The sequence below is a fragment of the Rhyacophila brunnea genome, unplaced genomic scaffold (assembly GCF_057557595.1).
Source record: "Rhyacophila brunnea isolate RB1 unplaced genomic scaffold, BYU_Rbru_1.0 scaffold_21, whole genome shotgun sequence".
Lineage (NCBI taxonomy): Eukaryota > Metazoa > Arthropoda > Insecta > Trichoptera > Rhyacophilidae > Rhyacophila > Rhyacophila brunnea.
Genome location: NW_028232871.1, coordinates 15,805,015 through 15,832,167, shown reverse-complemented (window position 1 = coordinate 15,832,167; position 27,153 = coordinate 15,805,015). Strand labels below are relative to the sequence as shown.

The 27,153-nt window shown below is 35.8% G+C and overlaps 1 protein-coding gene across 1 annotated transcript in view; it reads left to right on the top strand.

Annotated features, from left to right (window-relative positions):
* Appl (amyloid-beta-like protein) overlaps positions 1 to 20,519 on the top strand; it is a 680,402-nt gene extending 659,883 nt beyond the window's left edge. Inside the window, exons 5-13 of the mRNA XM_085949210.1 lie at positions 6,189 to 6,413; positions 10,628 to 11,079; positions 12,850 to 13,113; positions 13,830 to 14,078; positions 14,309 to 14,503; positions 16,032 to 16,295; positions 17,257 to 17,424; positions 17,823 to 17,996; positions 19,058 to 20,519. Of these exons, the coding sequence (XP_085805336.1) occupies positions 6,189 to 6,413; positions 10,628 to 11,079; positions 12,850 to 13,113; positions 13,830 to 14,078; positions 14,309 to 14,503; positions 16,032 to 16,295; positions 17,257 to 17,424; positions 17,823 to 17,996; positions 19,058 to 19,171 (2,105 nt within the window). The 3' untranslated portion in view covers positions 19,172 to 20,519. The remainder of the gene's footprint in view (positions 1 to 6,188; positions 6,414 to 10,627; positions 11,080 to 12,849; positions 13,114 to 13,829; positions 14,079 to 14,308; positions 14,504 to 16,031; positions 16,296 to 17,256; positions 17,425 to 17,822; positions 17,997 to 19,057) is intronic.
* Positions 20,520 to 27,153: the final 6,634 nt, after the last annotated feature.

The following is a 27,153-nucleotide window of genomic DNA, read 5'->3' as shown; positions in this document are numbered from 1 at the left end:
CAACCGGGTTTTGTATTAGCCCTGATTTATATTAAGGTGAATGCGCCGCATACCAGAGACACTTACAGGAAAAATACGAATCTTGCAATTTGATACATTTTTTGATAATTTTCAATCTAAATTGACAAATAATATGTTTATTCAAAGACAAAGATAAACTTATATATTTTTTTATAAAAGTAATATAAAATGTGAATTCGTTAAAGGATCCCATTTTATTATTACATGTTATTTTATGGTAATGTTTATTATTAAAATATAGTTTATTAAACTTTCTGTAATATATTGGGGAAAAATACAAATTCGCAGTTTTATTGATTTTTTATATTTATTTTTTTATTAGTCTCGATTTGAGCTTAAATTTTGAGATCATGCCGTAAATATGTAAAATATCAAAAATGTCCCAATTTGCAAGCTTTGTGTGTTTTCACTAAGCGCCTCTTGTTGGGGGAATTTTCACATTAATAAAGCTGATAGGCTAAGCCTTGATTCAAATAATTTTGTTCACATAACAAAATAATTTCAAAGAAATATGAATCAAAACAGTCCTTATGTTGAATTGATATTTCAATACACCGATATACCGACATACGTTCAGTGCTAAACTAAAACACGAGACCTTTATTTTTAATGAAATTCGTACCTACTGTCAAAACCACCTACTGTCGAACACCCGTGTGAGTAAGAACTAAGAATATAGTATCTTCAAAAGAATCACTATTCTTTGAGAAAAGTTGGTTTACGCGGAGAAAGTCTTTTGCTTAAAAGCGACCGGAATAGACCCTTAAATACAACCTCTATTACGCCACTCATCCAGTGGCGTCCAGTGTTGCCTACCAATCAGTGATAGTATTTTATTTCTGCGTAATAATTTAGATTTATCTGTAGACCAGTGATGCCAACCGTACTATAATTATAGTACAATACTGTAATTTTGATTTCGCGAAAAATGTAAAATACTATAGTTTTACGCCAAATATGCCAAAATACTATAACTTTAAAGGATTCAAGACGTAAAATGTTCCTGTACTATATATTTTTCAGAAATACTATAATTTTTACACCTTTGTACTATAATTAGCATAGAAAAAGATGGCAACACTGCTGTAGACATGAAAATTCAGAAGCTTCCAAACTTTTTTGATTCATGCATGCAATCTTGCCAACTGCAGGATAATACATGTTTACCCATACATTTTCTTGTTATGGCCGCGATAATACTTACTGACAACAGTAAATCCATGCACGTGTAAACGGGGTATTATTATTGTATTTATTTATTCTTATAACGATGAATAAACTCTCCTCTCTCAACGTACAAGCCACTATGACTTTATCTTCACACACCTCATCATCCCCAAACATTAATAATTATTATTGTTAACGATTTTTTCATTCTGACCATGTCCGATCCTAATAGGATCGTATGGGCCTCCACAGAGCGGAGGTTTGCATTAACAGATTTTGTTTTCACGAGAAATGGATGTCAGCCACTTGCTCAACCTATTAAGTCCTCTCTACTCTAATACTCTGACTCATACACAAATTCCCAGGATTCGAACCTGAGACCCACGGCACCATAGGCCGACTCTTAACCCGCTCGGCCATCGTGGGGGTTATAAATATACTCATTTACATATGCCATAGAAGACAGTATAATATATTTATTATAAACCTTGTTATGATCTCATTCAAAACGCCACTGCATTTTTTTGTTTCCCCTCGCTACAGTTCTCAAAGGAATCGAAATTGAACGGAAAGTTTTTAGTCAACAAACAAAAGGCAACTTTGCTTTGAACACTTTGAGAATATTCCTTGGAATTAAAATAATTATGACTGCTATAGAAATTATACTAATTCAATGGGTACCTAGCTATGATGTTGTGTCGCAATTATTACCGATTATGAAAGCTTTGCCAAATATTCTGTAGGTACCGTAATTCTACCATTAAATTGTAGAGAAAAAACTGTTAAATTAATTAATGAAAACTTATTTGCTTCATCGTAACACATGTGATTATTTTTCAAATCCACATAATATCGCGTCAAATGTGAAATTTATCTAATTCATATTTTTCTTTGGAATTTTAATTATGATAAACTCAGAGTACTTTGAGTGAACTCAATCAATAACTGTTCGATGTCCCAGAGTAGGGATTCCAATCCCGGGATCCCGAGCTATTTTCGATACCTATGCATCCCGGGATTGATAAACATAATCCCGAAACTTTCGGGATTGATTTTTTTATCATTTTTTATGGAAAATAAAATAAAAACGAGAATAGAACAGAAAAAAATACTTTTAATAACAAATAACTACGTTAGAAATAAACTGAGTTTGAATGAAGTTTGATTTATACCCATGTGTAAGTTGCCGATTGATTTTATTTTTTCACATAAATTAATAAAATTGAGAAAGATTGGAAAAAAAACAATGCTTCGCACTATTAACAAAGTAATTCCACCATCATCTCATACGTTTTACGGCAGTTTCATATTTGGCTGACTAATTAGATATATGAAGCGGAAAGGCCATAAGTACACCATGATTTGCTTTACTATTTTAAAACTCGCTAACCCATTCATTAAGTCTTCACTATCAGAAACAGCAATCTCATATTAAATTCACATTATTATTTATATTACAATATTATTTACTCCATTAAACTTATGTATTTCCAAGATTGAACGTATAAAATATTAACAATAAATGTCTTAAATAGTATAAAGTATACTAGATTTATTTTTATCAATGTTATTTGTAAATATAAAATTTTTATATCAACAATGGAAAAAAAATGGCAATCCCGGGATTGTCAAATTGTTATCCCGAAATCCCGGGATCAGAATTTTGGCTCGGGATTGCATTCCCTATCCCAGAGATAAAGTGTCGCATTTGCAGAAACCAACATTTTGTCGAATAGAACTCCTGATCTTTTAGATATGTTTGTTTTACCCATTTGTTTGATTTGGTTTGGTTATATAGGAATATTATTAAAAAAAAAAGTAGGTATAGTCAAAAAATATTATTGAATACCTATTAATTGTAATTAATTGATCGCCCACGGTGGCCGCGCGGCTTAAGCGTTGTACTATAACGCCGTGGGTCTCAGGTTCGAATCCTGGATCTGGCAAGTACACATATTGTTTTTCAATTTGTGTCTGAGTCAGGGTATGGACCTAATAGGTTGAGCAAGTGGCTGACATCCATTTCTCGTAAAAAACAAAATCTGTTAATACAAACCTCTACTCTGTGGAGGCCCATATGATCCTATTAGGGTCGGACATGGTCGAGAAGAAGAATTAATTGTTCAACTGATAACTTTTACAGACTGATATCATAGATATATCTTATTAGTTAACTCCATTAATTCCCAATACGATACCATTGTTCCCAGTTGTATTTTTATTGTTTATAATTACTAACGATCTATTATTAGGTTTTGACGATTTATATATGCTTATCGAGTGTAGATACTATTATTATGTATATATATAAGTATAAGCATTTCACCTACTTATTTTTTATTTATTTGTATTGACTTAATTGATACATACCTAACTACTTTATTGTATTGATTTGTTATAGGTATATGTTAGAGCCAATTGTATTCGTTGCCAGTGTGTGTTTGCCTTTTGGTGAGTAAACACAGTGCCTGGTGATGCCGAAAGGCGAAACCCGAGTGGCAAAAAACGACTTAAATGGAATAGTACAAAACTTTAATCCATTAGTGCAAGAACGTAGTGGTCGCGCGGGGGCGGCGCGGCGGCGTCTTGCGAAACTCAAACGTATAACCGTGTGTAAAATTTTCGTAGACAGTGTCTTTTTTGGGGCATAATACACACGGTTATACGTTTGAGTTCCGCAAGACGCCGCCGCGCCGTGCCCGCCAAATCACTACGGCTAAATTCAAATTCCATCAAGTACCTTCGGTCGATAGTATTAATATTAAAATTATTGTTCGTCTAATTTTCCATACGACGTATTTATTGCCTGTGTACTTTAATAATTGCTTGCGGCTACCAGTTTCCAGAACCAATAATATTATACTAATATGAATTTACGTGATTTCGTTTATATAGATACGCCGTGAAAGCTTGTATCGGAAATTTCGTGTCAGCTTTGGCGCCCGTGAGGCTGACCTATTTTGTTTTGTTATTCAAATACCAGACACTCGACAGGATGTATTCATATTTTAACGGTATTTTTAATGTCATTCTTACTCCATAACCACAAAGTAAACTATTAAAACTTCACGTCAAGTTTTGTAGTTTTGGCAGAAAATATGACGTAGGTAGTTAGAGCGAGAGAAAACGATGCAATAGGCTTCATATTATAAATAAGATCAGTGCGTAGTAGAAGAAATCTCATACTGCGCAATATTAAGATTATGTTGTTCCACTATAAGGCCCTTCGCCGACGCAGCAACTAAAATCCGCCGGAACTGAAACTCCAGTATCTAGCTAATGTATTTCAATGGCGGCTCGCTGACGGTAAGTTTCAAAGTATCCGCAACTGAACTTGATGAAACGCGACATGCTAGGCTCCCAGTCTCTCGGTTGCCAGTCATCCATTAAACTGTGGTACCAATATCAGTAGATTCGATGAAAAAAACATATGTTCTTACCAAAATTGGTAGCACTTCTAACAACGTCATGCCATAAACATAAACCACCAAGATACAAGATTACAAACCATGACGTCAAAGAAGGCAACAATATAAGGATGTATCCAAAATCTTCTTTTATTTTGTCTGCTGTATCTGTAATAACCTCGTAAAAGACTCGTCATCACTTGACCCGCTCGAAGACATTATTTATTAAATATTCGATGGACAGGATAATAAACTAAAGAGAGTGATGTATTCTAGTAATTGCGTCAGCGTGCGTGTTGTCGGATTTTTGGTACGATTTGCTGTTCATCGTGTACAAAACAGCTGATGGCCCAGTTTGACAGGTTGAGGTTATGATATTAGAGTTCCAGTAGCGCTGTGTGCGAATCACCCCCACAGGCCAGTTTCTAGATACTGTAGTTTCAGACAGAGGTGAACGATTATATTCAAATGAAAAGAATAAACGAGATCAATGTGTTCAATATAATATTATATATATATACTTAATAGCAGTAGCGAAGGGTGGCGGTTGGCTGTTAAGATCCGCCATAAATAGTGCACATTAAACTTTACTATATAGTCATACGTATTTGTTTTTATTGAACTAACAACACCATCTGTAAATTGTAGACTTATTTCAATGAAAACAAATACGTATGCCTGACCAAGGTTACTGTGGATTATTTATGGCGGATCTTAACAGCATACCTCCACCCTTCACCACTGATATAATATTATAGTAGTAACGTGCGGCAATATTATGTTGGGTATATCATATTCGGATTAACTCAAAATTTTCAGAATAAATTGACTGTTTCAAATATCATTTATACATAGAACCTTCTGATTTCTTCTTATTTCTGCAAACTTGTCTAATTACTTTTACACAAATATTAGTTACGTTTTTTTTTATTTCCTAATCAGTGCTCGAAATGAAACACTTTACGAACTGGAGCGCTCGGTAATTTTACGAAAATATTACAGGGTTATCTAATTTTATATAAATAAGTGCGTCAGATTTTTTTTTGTTATTTGGCCGATCTAGCTTAGTCAAATTAATTTTCCCACGAGAAGGAAGCGAAACTTTTTAGGATTTTATGAACGGGATCGGCGTTCCAGTACGCTTCCGTCCATTTCAAGCCCTGTTCTTAATCCTTGTTCGCTACTTGTGCCTCCAATAATCCCTGTTGATCTCTAGTCTTCTTGCGTATTCTATAGTTACGATTACAGACCCAATAATGAAATATATACATAATATTTAAAGATATCGCTAGTTTCTCACGTTGTAATTTCATTACTCATGGACGTAATAATGAATCAAGTTAAACTTAAAATACTCGCTCGTATCAAGTCTTCGCCATTGTATAATTTGAGATATAGGTATGTGAAATGTAATATAGAATTAAATCTAGATTTCCCATAGGGTCCCTTCACTCCCTACCATCAATGTAATCACCTAATTAATTGCGGGTGTTGAACATTTGATCTACGTATCGGTTGGGGAGCTCTCTACCCTCCGGCTGGTGCCAAATTATTGACCAGATCAATAACCGTGCATTTTCTCTTTTTCAACAGATAACTTGAAAGTAAAAAAACCAATTGACTTGGACCTGCTGAAGCCGGAATCCGACCTGCTGACGAAGGACGACGATATCCTCGCGGGAGACGGTGACGCGGCCGACGAAGCTCTGGATGACGATGATGATGACGATGATGACGAAACCGAAGACCTTGACGAGGAAGAAGACGATCAAGAAATGGCTGACGAACCTTCGTCTAACGGCGCGGTTGGTTCTGACGGTACGGGTTTTTTTTTAATCGAATACTCGCTCAAACTAATTATAAAACCCAGTAAATTTTAACGAAAACCCGATGGTACGAGGGTGGGTCAATAATTCCTTAGAAAAAAGCATTAAAACAGTTTTTATTTTTGTATTTTTTTTTTATTTCTCAACATAATCTCCTTGGAGCTCAATACACTTGGTTAGACGTTTCTCAATTTTTTTTAAACCGTCAGAAAAATAAGTTTTCGGAAGGTCCTCAAAATAAGCATTTGTCCGATCGATGACTTCTTCATTTGAAAAAAAACGTTGTCCACTTAGCCATTTTTTTAAGTTTGGGAAAAGGAAAAAGTCACTGGGGGCTAAATCTGGCGAATACGGTGGGTGGTCGACCAATTCGAACTTCAATTCTTCAATTTTAGCCATTGATCGTAAACATGTGTGAACACGGGCATTGTCCTGATGAAAGAGGATTTTTTTCCTGTTTAAATGAGGCCATTTTTCTTCAATTTCGTTTTTTAGCTGGTCCAATAAAGATGCATAATAATTCCCTGTTATTGTTTTTCCTTTTTCCAAATAGTCAACGAAAATAATTTCACGTGCATCCCAAAATACAGTAGCCATAACCTTACCAGCTGATTTTACGGTTTTCGCCTTCTTTGGACATGGTTTGTCTTCGCAATCCACTGCTTTGACTGTTCTTTCGTCTCGGGAGTATAGTGGTGTATCCATGTTTTATCTACAGTCACAAAGCGACGAAAAAATTCATCCGGATTGCGTTGCATGAGTGACAACAGGGCTTTAGAGGCCACCACCTTATTGCGTTTATTGTCGACTGTGAGCAAACGCGGCACCCATCTTGCAGAAATATTTTTCATGCCCAATTTGTCATGTAAAATAGAAATGACGCTACCTTTTGAGATCCCTGTAACCTCAATTATCTCACTCAACTTTAATCTTCGGTCACTTAACACCATATCGTGGATTTTATTGATCATTTCTGGTGTAGTCACCTCTACAGGACGTCCTGAGCGTGGTTTATCCTTTGTTGATGTACGACCACGTTTAAATTCATTTAACCAGTTATAAATAGTTGCAAGTGAAGGAGCAGATATGCCGTGAACTAAATCCAACTCATTTTTTATTTCCTTTGCTGTTAACCCTTTTATATTAAAATGTTTAATAACAGCTCTAAACTCAATTTTCTCCATTTTCCATTTTTCCATTTTCCACAAGCAAATTTTTTTTTTAAATGTACGAAAAACACACAACAACCCGACCAATCTGATTGAAACTTCGCAGCATACTGAATCGGTAGTGCCGCTGCATGAAAACAAACCGCTTACAGTACTAGTCGCGCCACTTGTCGGCTTTTCTAAGGACTTATTGACCCACCCTCGTATATAGTGGAAATTACTTAGTGGAAGCATCCATGCTGGTTTAAGAGTTGTATGAAAGAAATACTTTCTTTAGAGAACTATGACATTTTTTATATATTTTTATAAACTCATCTAAATAGTTAACAGTTTGGGTTACACATTCCCGTTATTTTTATTCGCCTCGCATAAACAAGGCGGTTATCTATAATAATATTGTTAACACACCCCACTGCATTTTACTTTATTCCAAATAGGTCCAATTGGATAGATATAGCAGGCAAATAATCTTCAAAAATAAGCATTACATTTAATGTAAATTATATAATTGCATAGGTCGGTCCTTAGGCTTTATTCATCACGCATAATATTATCGCACTGACCTTATCAGGCGCCAGAAGAAGCCGCACTGCAAACTTATTTTGATCGATTTACAATGCTTGTGACCACTATAGCGAGAGAATGCCTCATCTGATCGGAGAAAGTCTGGTGTCAATTTGTGCATAAATAATCAAACTAATTATTATCAAATAATTTCATTTCTATCCACAATAAATATCTGCAAAAAATGAGAAACAAAAAATTTGTGAATCTAGTAGTAGTAATTCTGGCATAAAAGGTAGGTAGAAAAGTTGATTACACAATGTTCTATTCAAATATGCTGAAGGAAACCTTCTTCCGTTTGCAGAAGATGGCTTAGAGTTAAAATATTGTATCTCCATAAATCATAATATTGAGAAAACTGCAATTGAAAGTTTGGAAACCTTGGAAAATTAGATTTTGTGATATAAAAATAGGTATATATCTTTGAAATGGTAGGTTTAGAAGATGCAATATTTTAACACATAAAAATATAGGCTATATTTGGTACATTTCAGTACTTAACTCATTTTCGACCAAAACTGGAGATACAATATTTTTGCTCTAAGCCATCGAAATAATCAATGTAAAATCCCGTAAATGTGACTATTCTATATTAAGCGTAATCGTTAATGACGGTTTATCACATAGTTATCATTTTAGCAGGTCCATATTTATCCAAACATGACAGTGTTTTAAGCTTGCGTATGTACCTAAAACAACCACTGAAAATAGAAGAAGGCATTATTTTTATATTTTGGAATGGCAATACACTTTCCCTGGTTGTTTTGTGTATTTTTTATAGTATTATAATTTCAATCAGTGGCGCACCCAGGGGGGGGCAAGGGGCCCTGGCACCCCAAACATAACAATTATCAGAATGATTTTAAACATTGAAATTGAAAGCCAATAAACTATACCTTAGGCTTAGCCAAATAAAAGCACGACAAAAAAATGATTTGTAATTCTCCAGCACCCATTTTAGAAAAATTTCTTAGATTTTAATTTCTAACACAAAAATTTCGAAACACTAATGTCGGTTTTTTTAGAAACCCAATCCCTAATGGAACTGTCAAAAAATTCTCGGTGTCCATCCGAATTCCGGAGTGGTGTAGGCCATGTCCGGTGATGGCTGACAGGGCTCTAGCCTGGGGGCTCGGCGTGTCGGGTTGACCTAAACTGCTGGTGAGATAAACACACATAAATTTGCTTTAATAGTAAAAAAAAGTCGCCTGTGGCTCTATTATACTTCATGGTCGTGAACATTTAAAATTATATAATTGTTCAATATATTTTCTGATTATTAGGTATGTGTCGATACTCGACAGCTCCATTATTAGTAGATTTATTAAACATCGCTAATAATTCACTGTATAAGTACTCTTAATTTGAACTAAAACACAATTTTAAAAACATTAATGTAGTGTTTCACACTGCCTTTAATCTTGACGGTAGGTAGAGGGCCAGCCAAATATCCTAGCCTGAGGACCCGTTTCAGGATGTGGGGGCCATGGTGTAGGTACACCGAGCGCAATAGACAAAAGACGAATAAACGAGAAATTAGACTGTGTTGTGTTGAGTAGGTTTGTGTATAGTTAAATGCAATAATACTTTTATTTGTCCATTTTCAATTAATATTTTGGAACCTCAATATTAAAAAACCAAAAATTGACGGTAAACATTCGGCGAAAAGAACGACTACACCCACTACAGTCGGTGGTGGTGTAAATCAAAAGAACACAGTCTTATTCGGCATAAATATTGTAGCTCTCTAGACCAAGCGGGTAGCACAGCCGCTATTATTTGAATAATGTTTTAGCATATTAGGCGCACATGTCCAGCATGGTCACTGTTAGTCACTTCCAATCTGCCAGTAGCTGATGACACGCTCAACGGTTACCGCTACTATGCCTCCAATTTAGTAAAAACTAAAAGAAACTGTACAAATATGCAGCCGTGTATTGTGGAAATATGTAAAAATAATTATATGAAGAAATTATTGTACAATGTGACGATGTCACTGCAAAAGTCTGACTTTAATAGACCCTAAATAATATACACATACACGTGCATAATTTTAGATAATCTAAGAAATATACCTAAATTACATGGTTTCTGTTATTGTTATTCAACAGGATGCTCGATGCTATGTTTAATAAATTTTGTTTATGAATACAAATTAGTAGTAAGACAGTTTCAAAATTGGTAGACCAAAATGTATGACAGAATTGACAAAAGTGATAAAACTATATGTTTGCTATGTTCTGTGAGTGGTATCTAGAATATCATCATTTTTTTAATAGGATTTCTAAAAACTATTTTTTCCCCATAATTGCCCGGCACGTGAGACAGTCGAAGAATAATATTTGGGAAAATTTAACACGCGTAAGTAAAAAGGTTCGCCATCCCTGCTTTAGAGCAGGTTCGATTCAAATTGACCATGACAGTACATCATATTAAAATGCGAGATTGATGAAGTAAATTTCTCATCTTTCAGTGGACGAAGATGACATAGACGATATCGACAACGACGCGGCTGACGCAGATTCCGAAGACGGCTTCGACGATGTCGGAGGATCAGACTCCCGCGACGCAGAGGCGGACGACGACGACGATGACGAGGACGCCGATTCCGACGCGTACGGCCAGCCAGAAGACGCCTCTCCGTCGGCCAGCGCCGGGAGATGGGGGCTCAAGACCACCAAGCGCCCGGCCGCCATGTCAACTCCTCAACACGTCACGCCCGCGATCACCGTCATCCCGCTGAGGACGACCCCCGCGCCGCCAGCTCGCGTAGCCACCGCAGCACCCGCTGACGGAGCGAGACCCGCTTCGGCTGCACCCTCCGTCGCCACCCAGGATCCCTATTTCACACACTTCGACCCCAGGGCGGAGCACCAGAGCTTCAAAGACGCGCAGCAGAGGCTCGAGGAGACCCATCGCGAGAAGGTTTTTACAATATTTGTTTTTTTTCTATCTTACCAAACTACTATTAAGCAGTGGCGAAGGGTAGAGGTAGCTAATGTGCACTATTTATGTCGGATTTTAACAGCCTACCTCCACCCTCACTGCTATTGAGTATACACGCTTCCGAACGTCGTCCATTTCCGACTATTTACTTTATTCGTTCAGTAGCGGCTTTAGATATCTACGTCCCGAAAGCCAAACAAATTTGGAGGATTCGCTACGAGAATTTTGTCTATGCGAAAGCTCCCTGAGTATTAAATAGTCATTATTACGAATTTTTATATATTTCAATTTCTATAACTCAGTGCCAGTGTGTGACGTCCAATTATGTCGAAATTGAGATAGGTAAAAGTTCTTTACCTAAACGATTACAACAATCCCAATTCAAGCATTGACTCTATTCATAAGAATAACCAGATATTCTTAAAACAATTAAGTTACCTAGTATATTAACAGTGTGTCCGGAAACTTGTACTATAAATAATATGGTCGTATATTAAAGACCGTCCAACCTCTTTAGGTCGTATAGTACTGACATAAAATTCATGGCTAACTAAAACACGTTTCTTGTCGGTTTACACTTTACAGGAAGCCAGCAGCAAACAAATTTTGAAAATAGCCGATATACCGGATTATTTGTTAGGTTAAGTCATTTTTGAATTCATGAATTTTGCCAAAATCAACTATAAAAATTGAATTAACGTTCATATTGAATCTAATAAAATTGGAGACCGTATGGTCATCTCTTTCCGATAAGAAAGCTCACGGCGAACTGTGCCACAGTGAAATGTTTTACGTACAATTTACATGTAACCCATTAACAGAAAGGGCATGAAAAATTGCAAATTATAATTCGTTTTACTTAAAGAGTTTTTTTGGGATTTAACGTTATCTAGCTCTCACGTACTTACAGAATTATTGTTCTATGCTTTTGATTATCTTTTTGAAATATTTTTCTGAGGTGGCAGTTACATCATTTACTTCATGGTAATTGACCACTTCATTCGTTTCGTCAGAAGAATCCTAAAAATTATATCTAATAGACATTTTTGGAACTGTTTTGGAATGAGAGTATTTCTATCACTTTGACTTTCAATTTAAGGCCGGTTCGGATTAGTCGAGTAATTCAGTCGAGTAGCGAGTAATTTAGTAACTAAACGTGTATGAAGAGGCAAATTTAGTCAAGTAATTTAGTAAAATCATTTAGTCGAGTCAATCGATTTTGTTCTATTTTTTCGGTTGAGTAGCGGCCCCCACCACCTCTCCCCAAATACCAAACAAGCCATGAGACAAGTCTGAACACATTTTCTTTAGTCAAGTTCATTAGTTGTAGAATTTCTTTCTCCGAATCTTCTAATATAGCCATTATAAATGAAGTTATTAACTTATTTATTTTTTAAACCTACATTCTTAAATCTTGTGAATTCGTTGAATAAAAAAAATTATTAATTATTTATTTTTGCTTTGTTACGCTGTGCTCTATTCATTTTGACACGTCATTCACTAATGTACTATGTTCGGACATTTTTCAGTTACTAAATCATTTATTGGTAACTAAATCACTTGCCACTCGAGTAAACTACTCAACCAATCCGAACCGGCCTTTATTGTGACACAGTGTAATATTTTAGAACTAAATGAATGTTAATGAGCATCATCTCACTGACTGTCTGTATTTTGTGTCGATTCGTCCTGCTCAGTATTGATTACTTGTCCCTCATTTGTCTTCTTCACCACGCCCAAATGGTGAAGGTGACCAAGGTCATGAAGGAATGGTCGGAGCTGGAGGAGCGATACCAGGAGATGCGCGCTGCCGATCCCCGGGGAGCCGCCGGATTCCGCAGACGGATGACGTCTCGCTTCCAGGCGGGAGTGCGAGATCTGGAGAGATCCGGGGCCGCTGAACAGAGGAGACTCGCCGCCCTTCACCAGCAGAGGGTTCTGGCTCACATCGCGCAGAGAAGACGGGATGCTCTCGCTTGTTACACTCGGGCCTTGGCCGATGCTCCACCAAATGTAAGACTCATTTTATTTTATCAGAATTTTAGCTCCGGTTACACTTTAAATAATTGTAAATTCAGATCATATCTGTGGCAGTGTTCTCATGTCAGTTGAAAGGTAAGGTGTACCCAAGTAAGTCCAACCATCCTGAGGACCATTGTGACTTTGTTTCTAGATGAAACAGTTTCTCAGCTTTCAAAATGTTTGCAGTATTGACTATCGTACAACAATCGTGACTTCTTCTCATCAAAGCTTGACTTGTAATAGATTTAATTGAATATGTATTAGGTACTCACACTTTAATATAGGTAAAGGTAGGTAATATAGATGAAGTTATTATAAACATTTATCTATCAAATCTAGGGAACTTATAAATAATGGAAACTGAAATACCTAACGGGTAAGGAGAAGCAGGCAACCGATCTCGAATAAGGAAGAATACGGGATAAATTTAAACACCTATCAAGAATACGTCATACATCGAATACTGACAACTGCTCGTGGTTTATGCATTGATGCTCATTTAATATTGGTGCATTACACACACTATTGCACGTCTATAATGTGTGGTTAATTTTCGTACAACACTCACACATTCAAAACAATACGTCAAAATTTACTGTATTGGTATATAGCCTATCGGAATTCTATTTATTATCTGTTCTGTGATCAAATCCAACTCATTAAGCATTTTGTTAAATAATATTTTTCTGTACCTTTTTACTTTTTAGACCCATCGCGTCCAAAAATGCCTACAAAAATTACTGAGAGCCCTGCACAAGGACCGAGCCCATGCCATCGCGCACTACCGTCATCTTCTGGGAGGAGGAGGAGGTCCCGAGGCGGCCGCTGCAGAGAGGCCTCGAACCCTAGAGCGACTCGTCGATATCGACCGAACCGTCAACCATAGCCTGCAAATGTTGAGGCGGTACCCCGACCTTCATGCCAAGATTGGACAGCTCATGGATGACTATGTTCAGGTAATGGGTTCCTCTGTATATGTGGCAGCTTGTCAATTGTTCGAGAAACGCCGCTGAAACCAATAGTGATGTGTCCATATTAGATATCTTGGTTATTTCGGATTTGATAGGAACTACCAAATTGGGTCATCTGGTGATTTCGAAATTCTATATATTCTGTGTCAGTTGTATAGATGGATAGACATAGTTCTTTTGTGCTTTATTTCAATATTACGCATCTTTGATAACAGGCTCTGAGATCAAAAGACGAGACGCCTGGATCTATGCTGTCCATGACGCCAGAAGCGGAAGCCGCCATTCTGGATAAGTACAGGACCGAAGTTGAGCATAAGATTGCAGAGAAGGAGCGCATCAAGGCCGAGGAGAGGATGAGGAAAGAACAGAGAGGGCGGCAGAGGGCCGACATGAGACAAGAAAGACATCGGGTAAGATCATATCCCATGATATTTCAGTAATTGAAACTTTATTATAGTGGGTTCAGTCCTAACATTCGATGAGTTAGATAGACTGTTTTATGTAAAGATGTTGAATCTTCTTCCAAATGGACCCATTTGTGATTTCTATAAGAATCGCCGAAGGCAATTTCATTACAATACATTAAGGGCAACTGCTCACGTGAATACTCAAAAAAGACAAGACTAAAATTCCAGTATCTAGCTAATGTATTTCAATGCCGGCTCGCTGACGGCAAGATTGGAATCTCTCAGTTTCAAAACGTCCGCTACCGAAACCGAAGACACACGATGTGCTAGTCTCCCAGTCTCTCAGTTTCCAGTCACCCATAAAACATTGGTACCAATATCAGTTTATTAGATGAAAAATCATATTTTCTTACCAAAATTGGTAGCACTGAACTGAACTATCAAGCTTAACAAGTCAAGACGTCAAAAGTTAAAGATGGGCGAACCGATTTTTAATCTAAAACATGTGGCAGATGTTGAGAAATACTCCTGCCTGTATAATTACAAGCTGCCAGAATATTCCCGAAAAGATATTACAGAAAAAGCTTAGAATGAAGTAGGAAAGACAATGGGTTTGACAGTTTGAGGTTATGAGATTATTAGGTTTCAATAGGTAGCGCCGTGTGCGAAGCATCAGTCACTGGCCAGTTTATGAGTTCCATCACCAACCAGTTCATCAGATTTTAGTTTCTGTGTGAGCGGATGGCCGTAGGTTATATTATGATGTTTTTTGATTTAAATGATTATTAATAATTATACTGGCATTTATGTTTTAAAACACAGATTTTGTGATTTTGTAATTATTTATCTTTGGTTTGCTTGTTGTTGGCTTGGCTTGGCTTGGTTTCGATTTTTGTAATCAAATATATTATAATATGTGTATTGACTTATCCTGTATCCACCCACAATGGCCGCGTGGATTAAGCGCCGGTCTATAGTGTCGAGGGTCCCAGGTTCGAATCCTGGGTCTGGCAAGTTCACATATTGTTTTTTTCAATTTGTGCATGAGTCAGAGTATGGTCCTAATAGGTTGAGCAAGTGGCTGACATCCATTTCTCGTAAAAATAAAATCTGTTAATACAAACCTCCACTCTGTGGAGGCCCATAATATGATCCTATTAGGATCGGACATGGTCAAAAGAAAAGAAAAAGAAAATTATTTATGTTATCTACTACTAATTAACTATTGCTAAAGATTTCAAACAGCAAATAATGTTCACACTCTGATAAATTAATGTCAGAAAGAGAGGATCTATTCTGTCACGCCTTACATACGACATACAGTGGAGTAGTTTTAATTTTATTTATTACGCTATCCATATTTATTTCTGCAGTTGTGTCTTTTTAAGATTTTGGTAATTTCTGATGAAGGAACTATCATAAAAACTACACATCATATCTATGATCTCTGAGTAATTATGAAACATTAAAATGATTTATGTTTAAACTTTATCAAGTTCCCTCATTGAATATTAAATATCTTCATTTTAAGGTGGAAGCCGTTCTGGGAAAGAAGATGGCAGGGACATTCGAACAAGAGTCATTAGAAGACGATGATGACGCTGATGATGCTCTTCTCGACTTGCCGTCAGAAGACGCTCGCCGCGCCCCCGAACCCACCCCCGCCGTGTCGGCCGCGGCTGCCGTGGCCACTGCAGAGCCCAACCCCACCCCAATCTCTGCATCGCAGGCAACGCCCACCACGGGCTATCAAGACAGGGACGTAATGGTCACAAGCAATACTGAAGACAGCCAGGTACTTTGATTGATATCTGGTCCAACAGTCATTTGGAGCTCTTTGTTGTTTATTCAATCATCTAGTGGCGAAGACGCAGAAAACGTCTGAAAATTAGACCTAATAGCACCTGTACACGTGCATGGATTTACTGGCAGCAATAGTGCTTATTTTAAACTATAGTGACAATAACTGTTTACACGTAAAAATGCTGACTGTCTCTCCAGTCTCATTCTTCAAGAGTAAGCGAGACGTGATGTTGTCATTTTCATTTCATCAACCTCAAAATGAATATAGATCGTTTTTTTGCAGGCAGGTTCACCACTATCGTTCTACTGCGCAGGGGCATATCAAAAAAATTCCTACTGTCGCATGAAAATTCAGAAGCTTTCTAACTTTTTTGATTCATGCATGCAAGCTTGCAACTGCAGGATAATACATGTTTACCCATACATTTTCTAGTTTTGGCCGCGATAATACTTACTGTCAACATTAAATCCATGCACTTGTAAACAGGGTATAAAGGTCACTGGATTGACAAAATAGTTGACGATCAAAATATTTACGAGAGGAATGAAATCAGCTCCGAGAGGTCTTCATCTGGCAGTGGATTGATACAGGCTAATGATGATAATGAAATAAATAAAACACATGCAACATAAAACCGAAATGAGTTGCTTTGTAAAAATCAAATAAGCCCATCCATGTACCTATTTATTAATTGAATGCGTCTCTGCTCTATATGTCTCTCTCTAGGGACACTATTTCTATATATTGGTCACTTGCAATTTTCTAACTAAAAAACTAATTATTTTTGCACTTGGCATCTCATACATTTTAAATGCATGAATTACGGTTGAAATAAAATTTTCAGATGTATTCTCCCTGAATATGACATATCGGTTAATATCATTCCTGCCTGGCTTGGAATGATATGAACAGGTAATAATGAATAGCGCTGATGCCGTATTATGTTTTTCAGGAGGAGCAGTCATCACATGCACCGGCAAGTTGGGGCCCGTCTCCGGCTGTGACGGTGGATGACGCAGCCGTGCAGAGACTGGCGGAAGAGGCGGCAGCCGCCTCCCGATCGCATCCCGACCCCCCTCCAGCACACTCCATGATGCACGATATCGGCCATGGAGAACCCGTAAGTACTTTATATCACTTATCAATTCAAGATAGAAGCCGTCTTCTTCTATACTTCTTGTTCCCTGGACATTTTAAAATAGTGTATGAAGGAAACCTTGCCTACTAGATAGAACCTAAATATATGAATGTGAAGACTAATGAATAAATTAGCGGATGCTTCCAGACCAGTGAAAGCTTCTACTAGTACATATCAGAATCTGTTAGGTAATTATTTCTTGTCATCTGCATAGACAAGAATCTGCATTGGTTTTTTTTAGCTGTGTTGTTTTAGTATGTTGGTCATTGCTGAATTAGAGTATGAAAAGGCTTTAGAACCTGCTGTTTTAATAGTTTGATAGAAATATGAAGTAAATCAATTGACATTCACTACTAATGACGATTTGTTTTTAATCGCAGAGCTACTCAGTGAGACGGGAGATCTACGGAGGTGGGGGATTAGGGCACGGCGGCCATGGTTTGTACCTGGCGCTGTTCGTGGGTATCGCCGCTCTGCTGGGCGCTGTGGGTATCGGAGTGGCTGTCGTCAAACGCCGCAATGCCGCCAGCCCGCACGCTATGGGATTCGTCGAGGTACAACCTTATTCTATTTAAACTGTCAAAAGAGATGAAGCATTAAATAACTGGCTTTGAAGTAAAATGCTATGGGACAAATATTCGAAAAAATTTGGTGTCATATTTTTATTAGCAAAAGAATAAATAGAAAATGTTTAGTGGTTATGTTGTATCCATAAATTTTGTAGTTTTCTTATGTTAAAAATAGTTCAGGCTCATTTAGACTAGTCGCTGCGGATGATCATCTGCAGTGAATTGAATGCAGGCGTTCATTTTTTGTTTACACCTGTCACTGAAAGTGAAATACGCAATTCATCCAAAATGGCGTCAAGTGAAATTATGCTGCAGGATGGAATTCAAACAATTTGTGATGGTTTGTTTTATGAATGCAGAAATTTCATTGAGAGAAAGAGGAATAGGAAAAAGAGTCGTTGGTGGATAAAACCATAAGCTAATATACTAATATACAAAGGTAATGCGACGTAATATCATGGGGAATGTGATGACAGTATTCAGGGGAGCAGTGTGCATCCGCAGTGAACACAAAATGATAAAAAAGTAGAACTAGTTGAACTTCATTCACTTTTGATTCCGGATGATCACCTTCGATGATTCATTGATGAGTGTGCGTTTACACGGGTCACTGGGGATGATTCCTCCGCTATGATCGTCAAAAGTGAATCATGTAAACGGTTCTTTATATTATTTTTATGCCTCCATTATGCCATCATTAGTAAAGGGATAAAAATCATGTTTTCTATTATTATTTCATCCAATTTTGTTGCTATGGGGAATATAAAACCAGATTTTTTAACAAATATCTTTGTTACAACATTTCTCCTTCAACATTATTTACTTTCGAGCCCCTCAAATAACGTTGCCAATATTCATATTTTAATTAAGATAGTACATACATATTAGTTTTTATTATTAGATTATAGAAATTTGTTTTTATCAAAGTGCAAAACCGTTTTTGCATTATTTCATAACCTATATTAGAGAAGGTCAAGTCTGCCTTGGGTAACCCGCGCAGAATCTATTTTTTTTAAATTTTATTTAATCTTTATAATTGTTTGCAGGTTGACCAGACCGGACCGTGCGTTCCGCCCACACCGGAAGAGCGCCACGTGGCCAACATGCAGATAAACGGCTACGAGAATCCCACCTACAAATACTTTGAAGTGAAGGAGTAGAAATAATCCGCTTTTGTACACTTTTTTCCATTCGACCCGTCTCGGTCCTTGTTTCGCATTTCAAACACCGGTTTATCAGACGGCGGGGGGAGTGCATTCAGATTGGAGTGCGATGGCATTCTTTCAGTTTCCTTTCGCTCCAGTTCTCGATTACTTTGAAAACTTGTATTGATGTTGTGTGTAGCCTACGGACATATAGAGGAGTCTTATGAATTTTTCATATTAACCTTAGAACTTGTACATTGATCGATATAAAATTTTCATTGCATAAATTTGACATAGAGCACTGTTAAAATCAAATTAATTAAACATATATTTCCACTTATGCAATAGGGTAATTCATAACAACCTCATACATTGAAACACCCTGAACAACGTTTAAGAATCCCTCTAAATTGAGTCAGGTCAAAACAAATGTCGCATCTTCACCTCAGCGCACTTAGCCGGCTCTCACATCAAAACTCGCCTCGTCTGAAACATGTCGAATACGTCGATGTGACGTCATCGTTATTTCCAAAACACATGTTGCCAAATGGAGCTCCGCAGATTGATCTAATGCGACTGTTTAGTTGTTGAAAAAAACATCTGCTGTTGCAATCGACAAGTTGCATCCTTCTCGAGCTTAGCATACAAACACCTACGAATTGATCATTCCTATACCGGCTCGCTGATCACCGCATTCAAATATCTATACGTTTTGAAGGCTACGGGCGACTGTCACTAGGTAGATGTGCGCAGTCTTGTGTAAGTAATACTCAATCAGTTCTCGGAAGGTTTGTTTTATGGCTGCGTGCCACACAAGACGAGTTTTGATGTGAGAACCGGCTTAAACAAACGCCTGCATCGTCTGTTCTCTTCACTTTTGACAAAAATTCTGTATGTGAAAAGAAAAGAAAGATAACTCTAAAAAAATTAAATCAATTTTCCAAATTAACCATCTGCATAAATGAGAAAATCGAACTCTTATGAATTAGTAAAAAGCTGTCTTTTTGCTCTTCTGTAAAAAGTAATTTTTGACATATCTTCCTTTTTCTTTCGTATACAGAACAGTACCCAGTATCCGCCGCAAGTATCAAATCTTGAAGCTTGGCGTGTATTTTATTTTTACAATGACCGAGGAATATAATGTTAGACTGATTTAATTTTAACACATGCTCGGCTTTTGTTGAAAAATTGAGAAAGTTTTGTGTAAATTATCAAAGTTTTTTATGTATCGTTAAGAGACGGGTTTAATATTATTACCAATAATTTATTTGTCTTCTTCTTTTATTCATTGTTCTGTTTTCGTAGGTAGTCATTATACATAAACATACATTTTGATTAAAATAAAGATTATTTGTAAAATGTTTTCAATACTTTCTTCTAATAAGTAATAAGATTCACTCACATATTGTAAACAGGACGACGACTCCCAGTATTTTCGCAGCTATGTTTATAAAATATATATATTATATTATATTTATACGTGTATTTGTATTTAGATATACATGCAATATCTCGTGTATGATTAAATACGTTATAGAAATGATGCAGAGAACAATAAATTAACATTCATTACCGCTTTTGTATTTAGTGACAGAAGAAATCATTAATATAATATATTAAGCCAGACCCGAGTAAAAGTAATGTATTGCGTGGTAAGATAATTTCTTTTTTACTTTTACCATAGGTAAACAAATTTGCATTGGCCATATCATTCTTAACATAACTTTATTTTACCTACATTTTTTCCAATGTACATTACAGTACATTACATGCAATTTCCTTCTATACTGTTATTTTCAACAATACCACTGCACTTTTTTTAGTGAAAAATAATATTCTAACTGACTTAGTGGTGGTTGACATAAAAGCAGATGAGTCAAGCGCTTTGTCAAAGAATAAATTCCGTATGGCGGTTCATCGTAAGAAGCAGAATTTTCGCAAGGGGAGCCTCCACGTACATAAAATCACCACTGTGATAATATAATGCTTTATACCCTGTTTACACGTGCATGGATTTACTGCTGACAGTACGTATTATCGTATTACATGACTATTGTATCAAAAAAGTTCAGAAGCTTCTGTATTTTCACGCGACAATTGGACCGTGCAAATCTGCCGGTAAAAAAATCAACTACACCGCACATAGACTCATTTTGAGGTTAACCGATTTTTATGACCTGTCAAACAGTACCATATAATAGCATCGCGTGTCGCTTATTCTTGAAGAATGAGATTGGCTAGACAGTGAGTGCTTTTACGTGTAAACTGTTATTATTATTGTGATAGTTTAAAATACACACTATTGATGCAAGTAAATCCGTGCACGTGTACAGGCGCAATTAAATCGCGTAACTGTCTCAAATTCTCATGGGATTCAATAGGTTATCAACCAATCTCACTATTTTGGTCCATATTCTCCGAATGAGTGAAATCATTACTCAGTTTAATGTCAAATTGAAATGAAATCATACATAAACAAAGTGGCGGTTTTGAGACTTTCGTCAGAAATTTCGAAAATTTAAAACAGGTTATCTGCTTATCGGCTTATCACGAGGGGGCCTCCAAACCTGTCATAAACAACAAACAAATAATAACTAAAACTTTTTTAAAATAAAAGTTGATTGTGTTTCTACGTGTCATCAAAATTTGTCAACCACCGCCACATGCGGTCATAGTTATGAAAATATAATTTCACTAAAAAATCGGCAGTAAAAAAAACATAATGTCTAAAAAGTAAATAATTGATGTACTGTCAAAGGTATTGTCGAATACTTTGCAACAGTTGTTATTATTATTTCGTTTATTTATTAAAATATTATCTCGTATTTTATTTTTTGATTATTATAAATCGTAAAAATTTATATACAGATCTAGTAAGAGTCGATTTTTGACTGTAGATTAAATTGCCTGTGTATACTAAAGATCCTTAAGCTATTATTAAAATACAATAATGTCTAGTGTCGTACGCCTCTATTGAGGTAGCTGATGAATTATATTTTAATTACTTCTTATTTTTTACTCTACAAGTATTAGAGGCTGCTATGTTTTAATTAAAGTCAAAAATATATATACGCTCGGTATTTTTAATTAATTTGTCAAGTCACTCTCATAAACAATAAGATGGACAATGTTATTTTAGAATCATAATATATTATTATAAATTGTCGTAAAATGTAATACAAAAATAAATAAATGGATTAGTGCATCAAGCTTTAATATTATCTATACTCCTGTTTAGTATTACTTTGATATATTATTATAAACTCATTCCATTTATGGCTTTTTTCATTTTTATTTTAACACAATTTGATATACTATGGTGTGTTGACTTGTTCGGAAGAATTTTTGTTCGAATCAATTTAATACCTATATCCTATTTTCTTGAACAAAATATTTAATAATAATTCAGGAAATAATAAGGCAACGGTTACAACTGACATCTTACCGTCTATTGAATGTGCACTAAAATTTGCCTCAAACATATAGTTCTGTCTGTCAGCATAAATAATTCAAATATTGTAAAATTAGCAGTATACATACATACTCACTATTTATGGTGTGAAAAAGTGTTAATGTTGAAAAAGTCACATCACTGATTATAATACTTATATTTAAAGTGAATTCATTGGAGACCGGGATCAGTGCATTCGTTACCGTTGCGCCCTTGCCCCTTAAATTATGGTAGTATTCTCATAATATGATGTAACATTGCATTATATATTATAGATTGTGAATAATAATTGGTTTGTTCCAAATATTCAATCCGCGTTTCCTCGATTGGATATATTGTACTGAAATGATTCGAACATTGGTTCATTTGAGTTGTCCATATGATGATCTGATCGTGTCTGCTTGGATAAAATCCTTAGATCTTAATAATTGTATCGTACTTACTTATAACGTGTTCTACGCTTGGGTTATCAAACAAACATGGCTGAAGAATCGTTATCATTGTAATAATCAGAGTATTAATATAAAATATGTAGCGGATTTTCCTGTTCCTTCGACGTAGAGAGCAAATGAATCTCCATCGGCCGTTCGCATTCTCATATTTTTGCGATCTTAATATTATTATATTTTATATTTCATCACCCAAATGGAAGCATTAAATGAAAATATTTAAATCCTCTTATAACTATTCATAATATATATATACGCAGTCGATTTCCATTTACCTGAGATATATAACTTTAATTTTATTCATTTATTTAAGTAATTTATTATATAAATTAAAATTCTGGAGGTATATAAAATCTTACTTCAACGTGTGAAATGAAATTTATAATATTATGTATTTATCTTTCGTTTTCACTTGTTGAAATTAGAAGATATTCTAGTTTCTCTCCAGTTTTTGTAATAAAATATAAATCAAAATGATAATAAATTCTCGAAAGCATCTCGAGTATTTTAGTTTTTACTTTTAATATCGTATTTAAGAAGTCAAATTTATTTTGTGTCACCCACATTCCAGCACTTTATTTGCAAGTTTTTCCATCATAACTTTGTTGTTATTGGTATATTAAGCAAATTGATGTTTTCCTTCACGAGATAATAAAATAGCAGTATGTACGTCACAAATCGACTCTTTGAAAACAAGCGGTATACATCTCTCTTAAGCATTCCTATAATATATATGCAAAATCTTTTTGTTTTGATAAAATAACACGAAACTCCCGCAATGTAATTATATTATTAAAGTTATCAAATTATAATTATTATAATCTCTATTGACCAAAATATAACTTAAAGTTTTCAATAGCTTCATTCAAAACAGCTAAGTATACTTAACGACTCAGAAAGAGATAATAATATAACTACCAAATCCATCAAAACGATTAAACGAAGATTATTTCATTAGAAAAGTCTTCAGACACCTACAGATTTTGCAGAAATATTTCACAATTAAGCAATTGTATTATTATTTCTTTGGGTATTGAAATGAACTATACTGTGTATTTTTTTATTTCATTAGCCAAATTGAGGTATTATAATATAATGTTTAAATGGACCGCATTAGGCATTAAAGATCATAATTACATACAACCTTCAATTTAAGTAACAAAAATTTAAACAGACATAGTTGTTACTTTCGACTTTAAAATCAATTGCCTTCGAGCAGAGTTGAGTGAGTCTAAAAATATATAATGCTGAAAATATATGGGAGTGTCTTAAGGGAGAGAGAGAAAGAGAGTCGGGTGTATTTTGAGTTGAGAGAGATACTGTTTCACCTCACGGCGTTGAAATGTTCACAACTTGAAGTGGTAAAGTTGTAAATTATTAGTAGAGCGGTGGCTTCTGTTTTTAATGACTATTTATAATGTTAGAGAGACAAGTGTAATCATGAATTCGTCCGGATATTAATAGCACAATATCTTGTAAAATTACCCTAAGTTTCGAAATGTAGACTATCGAGTACACTAAACTATTTTTAAGTAAAACTGGAATAAAACAAAAAAACGGGCAACACTGTTCAAAAACACCGCACAATAATCCCAAATGAAAAAAAATCAACACAATTAACTCATCTGTTGAATTTACCACATATAGGTTTACAGTTTCAATTTTGGTATAAAATATGTAATATGCGTTTATAATGCTAAATTGACTGCCCATTGATTGACGTCAGCGTGCTGTATTTTTGATCTAACAAGTATTGAATACTAGTGTTTTAGTGGATGTTGTCATTGTCCGGTGTTTGTGAAAAGTGTTGCCAAAAAACACTATGTAAAACCGATCGTAAGAAGTAAATGGAGTGTTGGATTAGAGTTTTTCGCTTCAAAATAATAAATAAAATATGAAATCTTTCGATAAAGCTTTTATCAATGTATGTACAGTTATCAATTGAAAAGGTATGCAAAATCTAAATCATCAATTTTGACCCTGATGTAGTAGAGATTTATTTTGGATAGTACACGAGTACACATTTAATTAAAAAAAAAAAATACTAACTGTAAACTAAAATCTAAGATTAGTGTTATGTGTTTAAAAAAATGAATAACATTAATATACAATAGATGTGCATAGGGTGTTTGTTTCGAAATATTAAAAAATAAATTATATTTCGTATTAAGGGGGGGGCTATGCAAGAATAGTTACCTCGTAAAGTATTTAAAGAAGAAATAGATTTGATATGTGTCTGTCGATATGATTATGATTTAGTTTCTATAAAAAGTTGAGGATGAAATATTGCGAGCTGCAAGACGGGACTATTATACTTCAGATTTTATAGCTTAGTACTTTTGTGAATGTTTTCTGTTATGTGGCCATTTATTGTAATTAAACTTATCTATAATAAAAACTAATAAAACACAAATGCTTATTTTATTTAATTAAAACCATGTTATTCTATTCTTCTCTTCATAACTGAAACTTACATACATACCCACAGGACCGCGAAGGGGTTGTAGCTACCTCAGAGCCCCCAATTTGACCGTGTCCGGAAACTCCGCCGTGAAATATCGCCGTGAAATCTTGTATCGGAAATATATGGCCGTTAATACCTTCAAAGGACTCACGTGTATGTTGGTGGAATCCTTCATTAACCATTACTTCAGGTTTGGAAAGTAAGAGATGCTGTATAACGGGCACAAATAGTATTAAAATGATTAACACAGGTTTTTTTTTTAAAGCTCCGCAGAGCTAGATTTGTTCATTCGACACATTGAAGTCATACATTAGGGTATACATTGATTCAGCATGACTAAGATAGATTGTAGTTATTATAGGGCGCACAATCGGTGATAAAACACATTAAATTTGGCGGGGGTTATGCATGTCGGTTACTTAAGGGCACGCAACATTTAATTGGTTTGCACTTCACTTTAATTTACTCATCACATGGTTTGGTTTACACAATATTAGCGGTTACGCACTTGTACGGCTTGTAATCAAGCATTCCGTCACGCCGCACGGGATAGGTGTTTATCTCTCCTCTGACGTCGTATCAATACTGATCCTAACTTTAAAAAATATCTAAAAAATCCTAATGACGAGGGGTACTTTCACGCTCGGAAGACGCGTGGGGGAGACTTACAAATTGTTGAAACTCTGAACGGTAAATGCGCCTGCAGTATTCAAGGTTGCATGTATTTTCTAAGAAGGTGTACGTGGCCCTGTGTGAAGGAACGCTGTCAAACTACGCGTTCGTTTGCGAAACATTTATTTAGTTTTATCAAGGATTGTAAACTTTTGCAGGGCTGGTAATTTATAATTTGATATGGAGTTCCGATGCGTGATATGCGTGTAACAATAAACATGTCAGCCGTCTTAAATAGATAATAACTTTTATGTATCACAATCCAGGTATGTAGAGAGTTTTTTTTTTTTACCTGTTCCTGTCATCCTTTTCCCGTCCGTATAATAATTTATCTTTCTTTTTATAATTTTCCAGGTCCTACATTTCGTTCACTAACCTTACATTTTTGCAAGCATCACGATGGCCGTGTCCTCAAAATTCCGGGACAGGGGACATTCCGTTGAATTTGTAGATATTCGTTGAACCCTTTGGGCCCGTACATGTAAAGTGATCTTCCACATAAGACGCCGCAAACGTTTTAAACAAAATTGGCATGTGTGACTACTAGGACGGACGGCTTGATGGGCCCAACAGCTGATTGGACCGACTTATCTTCCCTTTCGGAGCACCTTTTCGGACATTCCCAGAAGATGTGGTATGGATGCTGTAGTTTTCCGCCACATGGACATGTAAGTCTGGTAACAAGTCCATGCTCATAGAGCTTTACAGCGAATCCACTATTTCAAAACTCAACTGGTGTAGCGGTCAGGTGCCAAACCGGTTATCTGAAATCGCCATTAAAAATTAGGAAAGAACAAAAATATGTGTGCATGCCCTTGGTGGAGGCATCCCATATCCCATAGGTATATACGAGGTTTTCCATATTACATTCGAAGTATAACCAATAACTTGTACTACAATCGAAATTCAGTTTCGTGGAACGGTCTGAATATAGTGGGTCTTGGAAAATAACATATTCTTT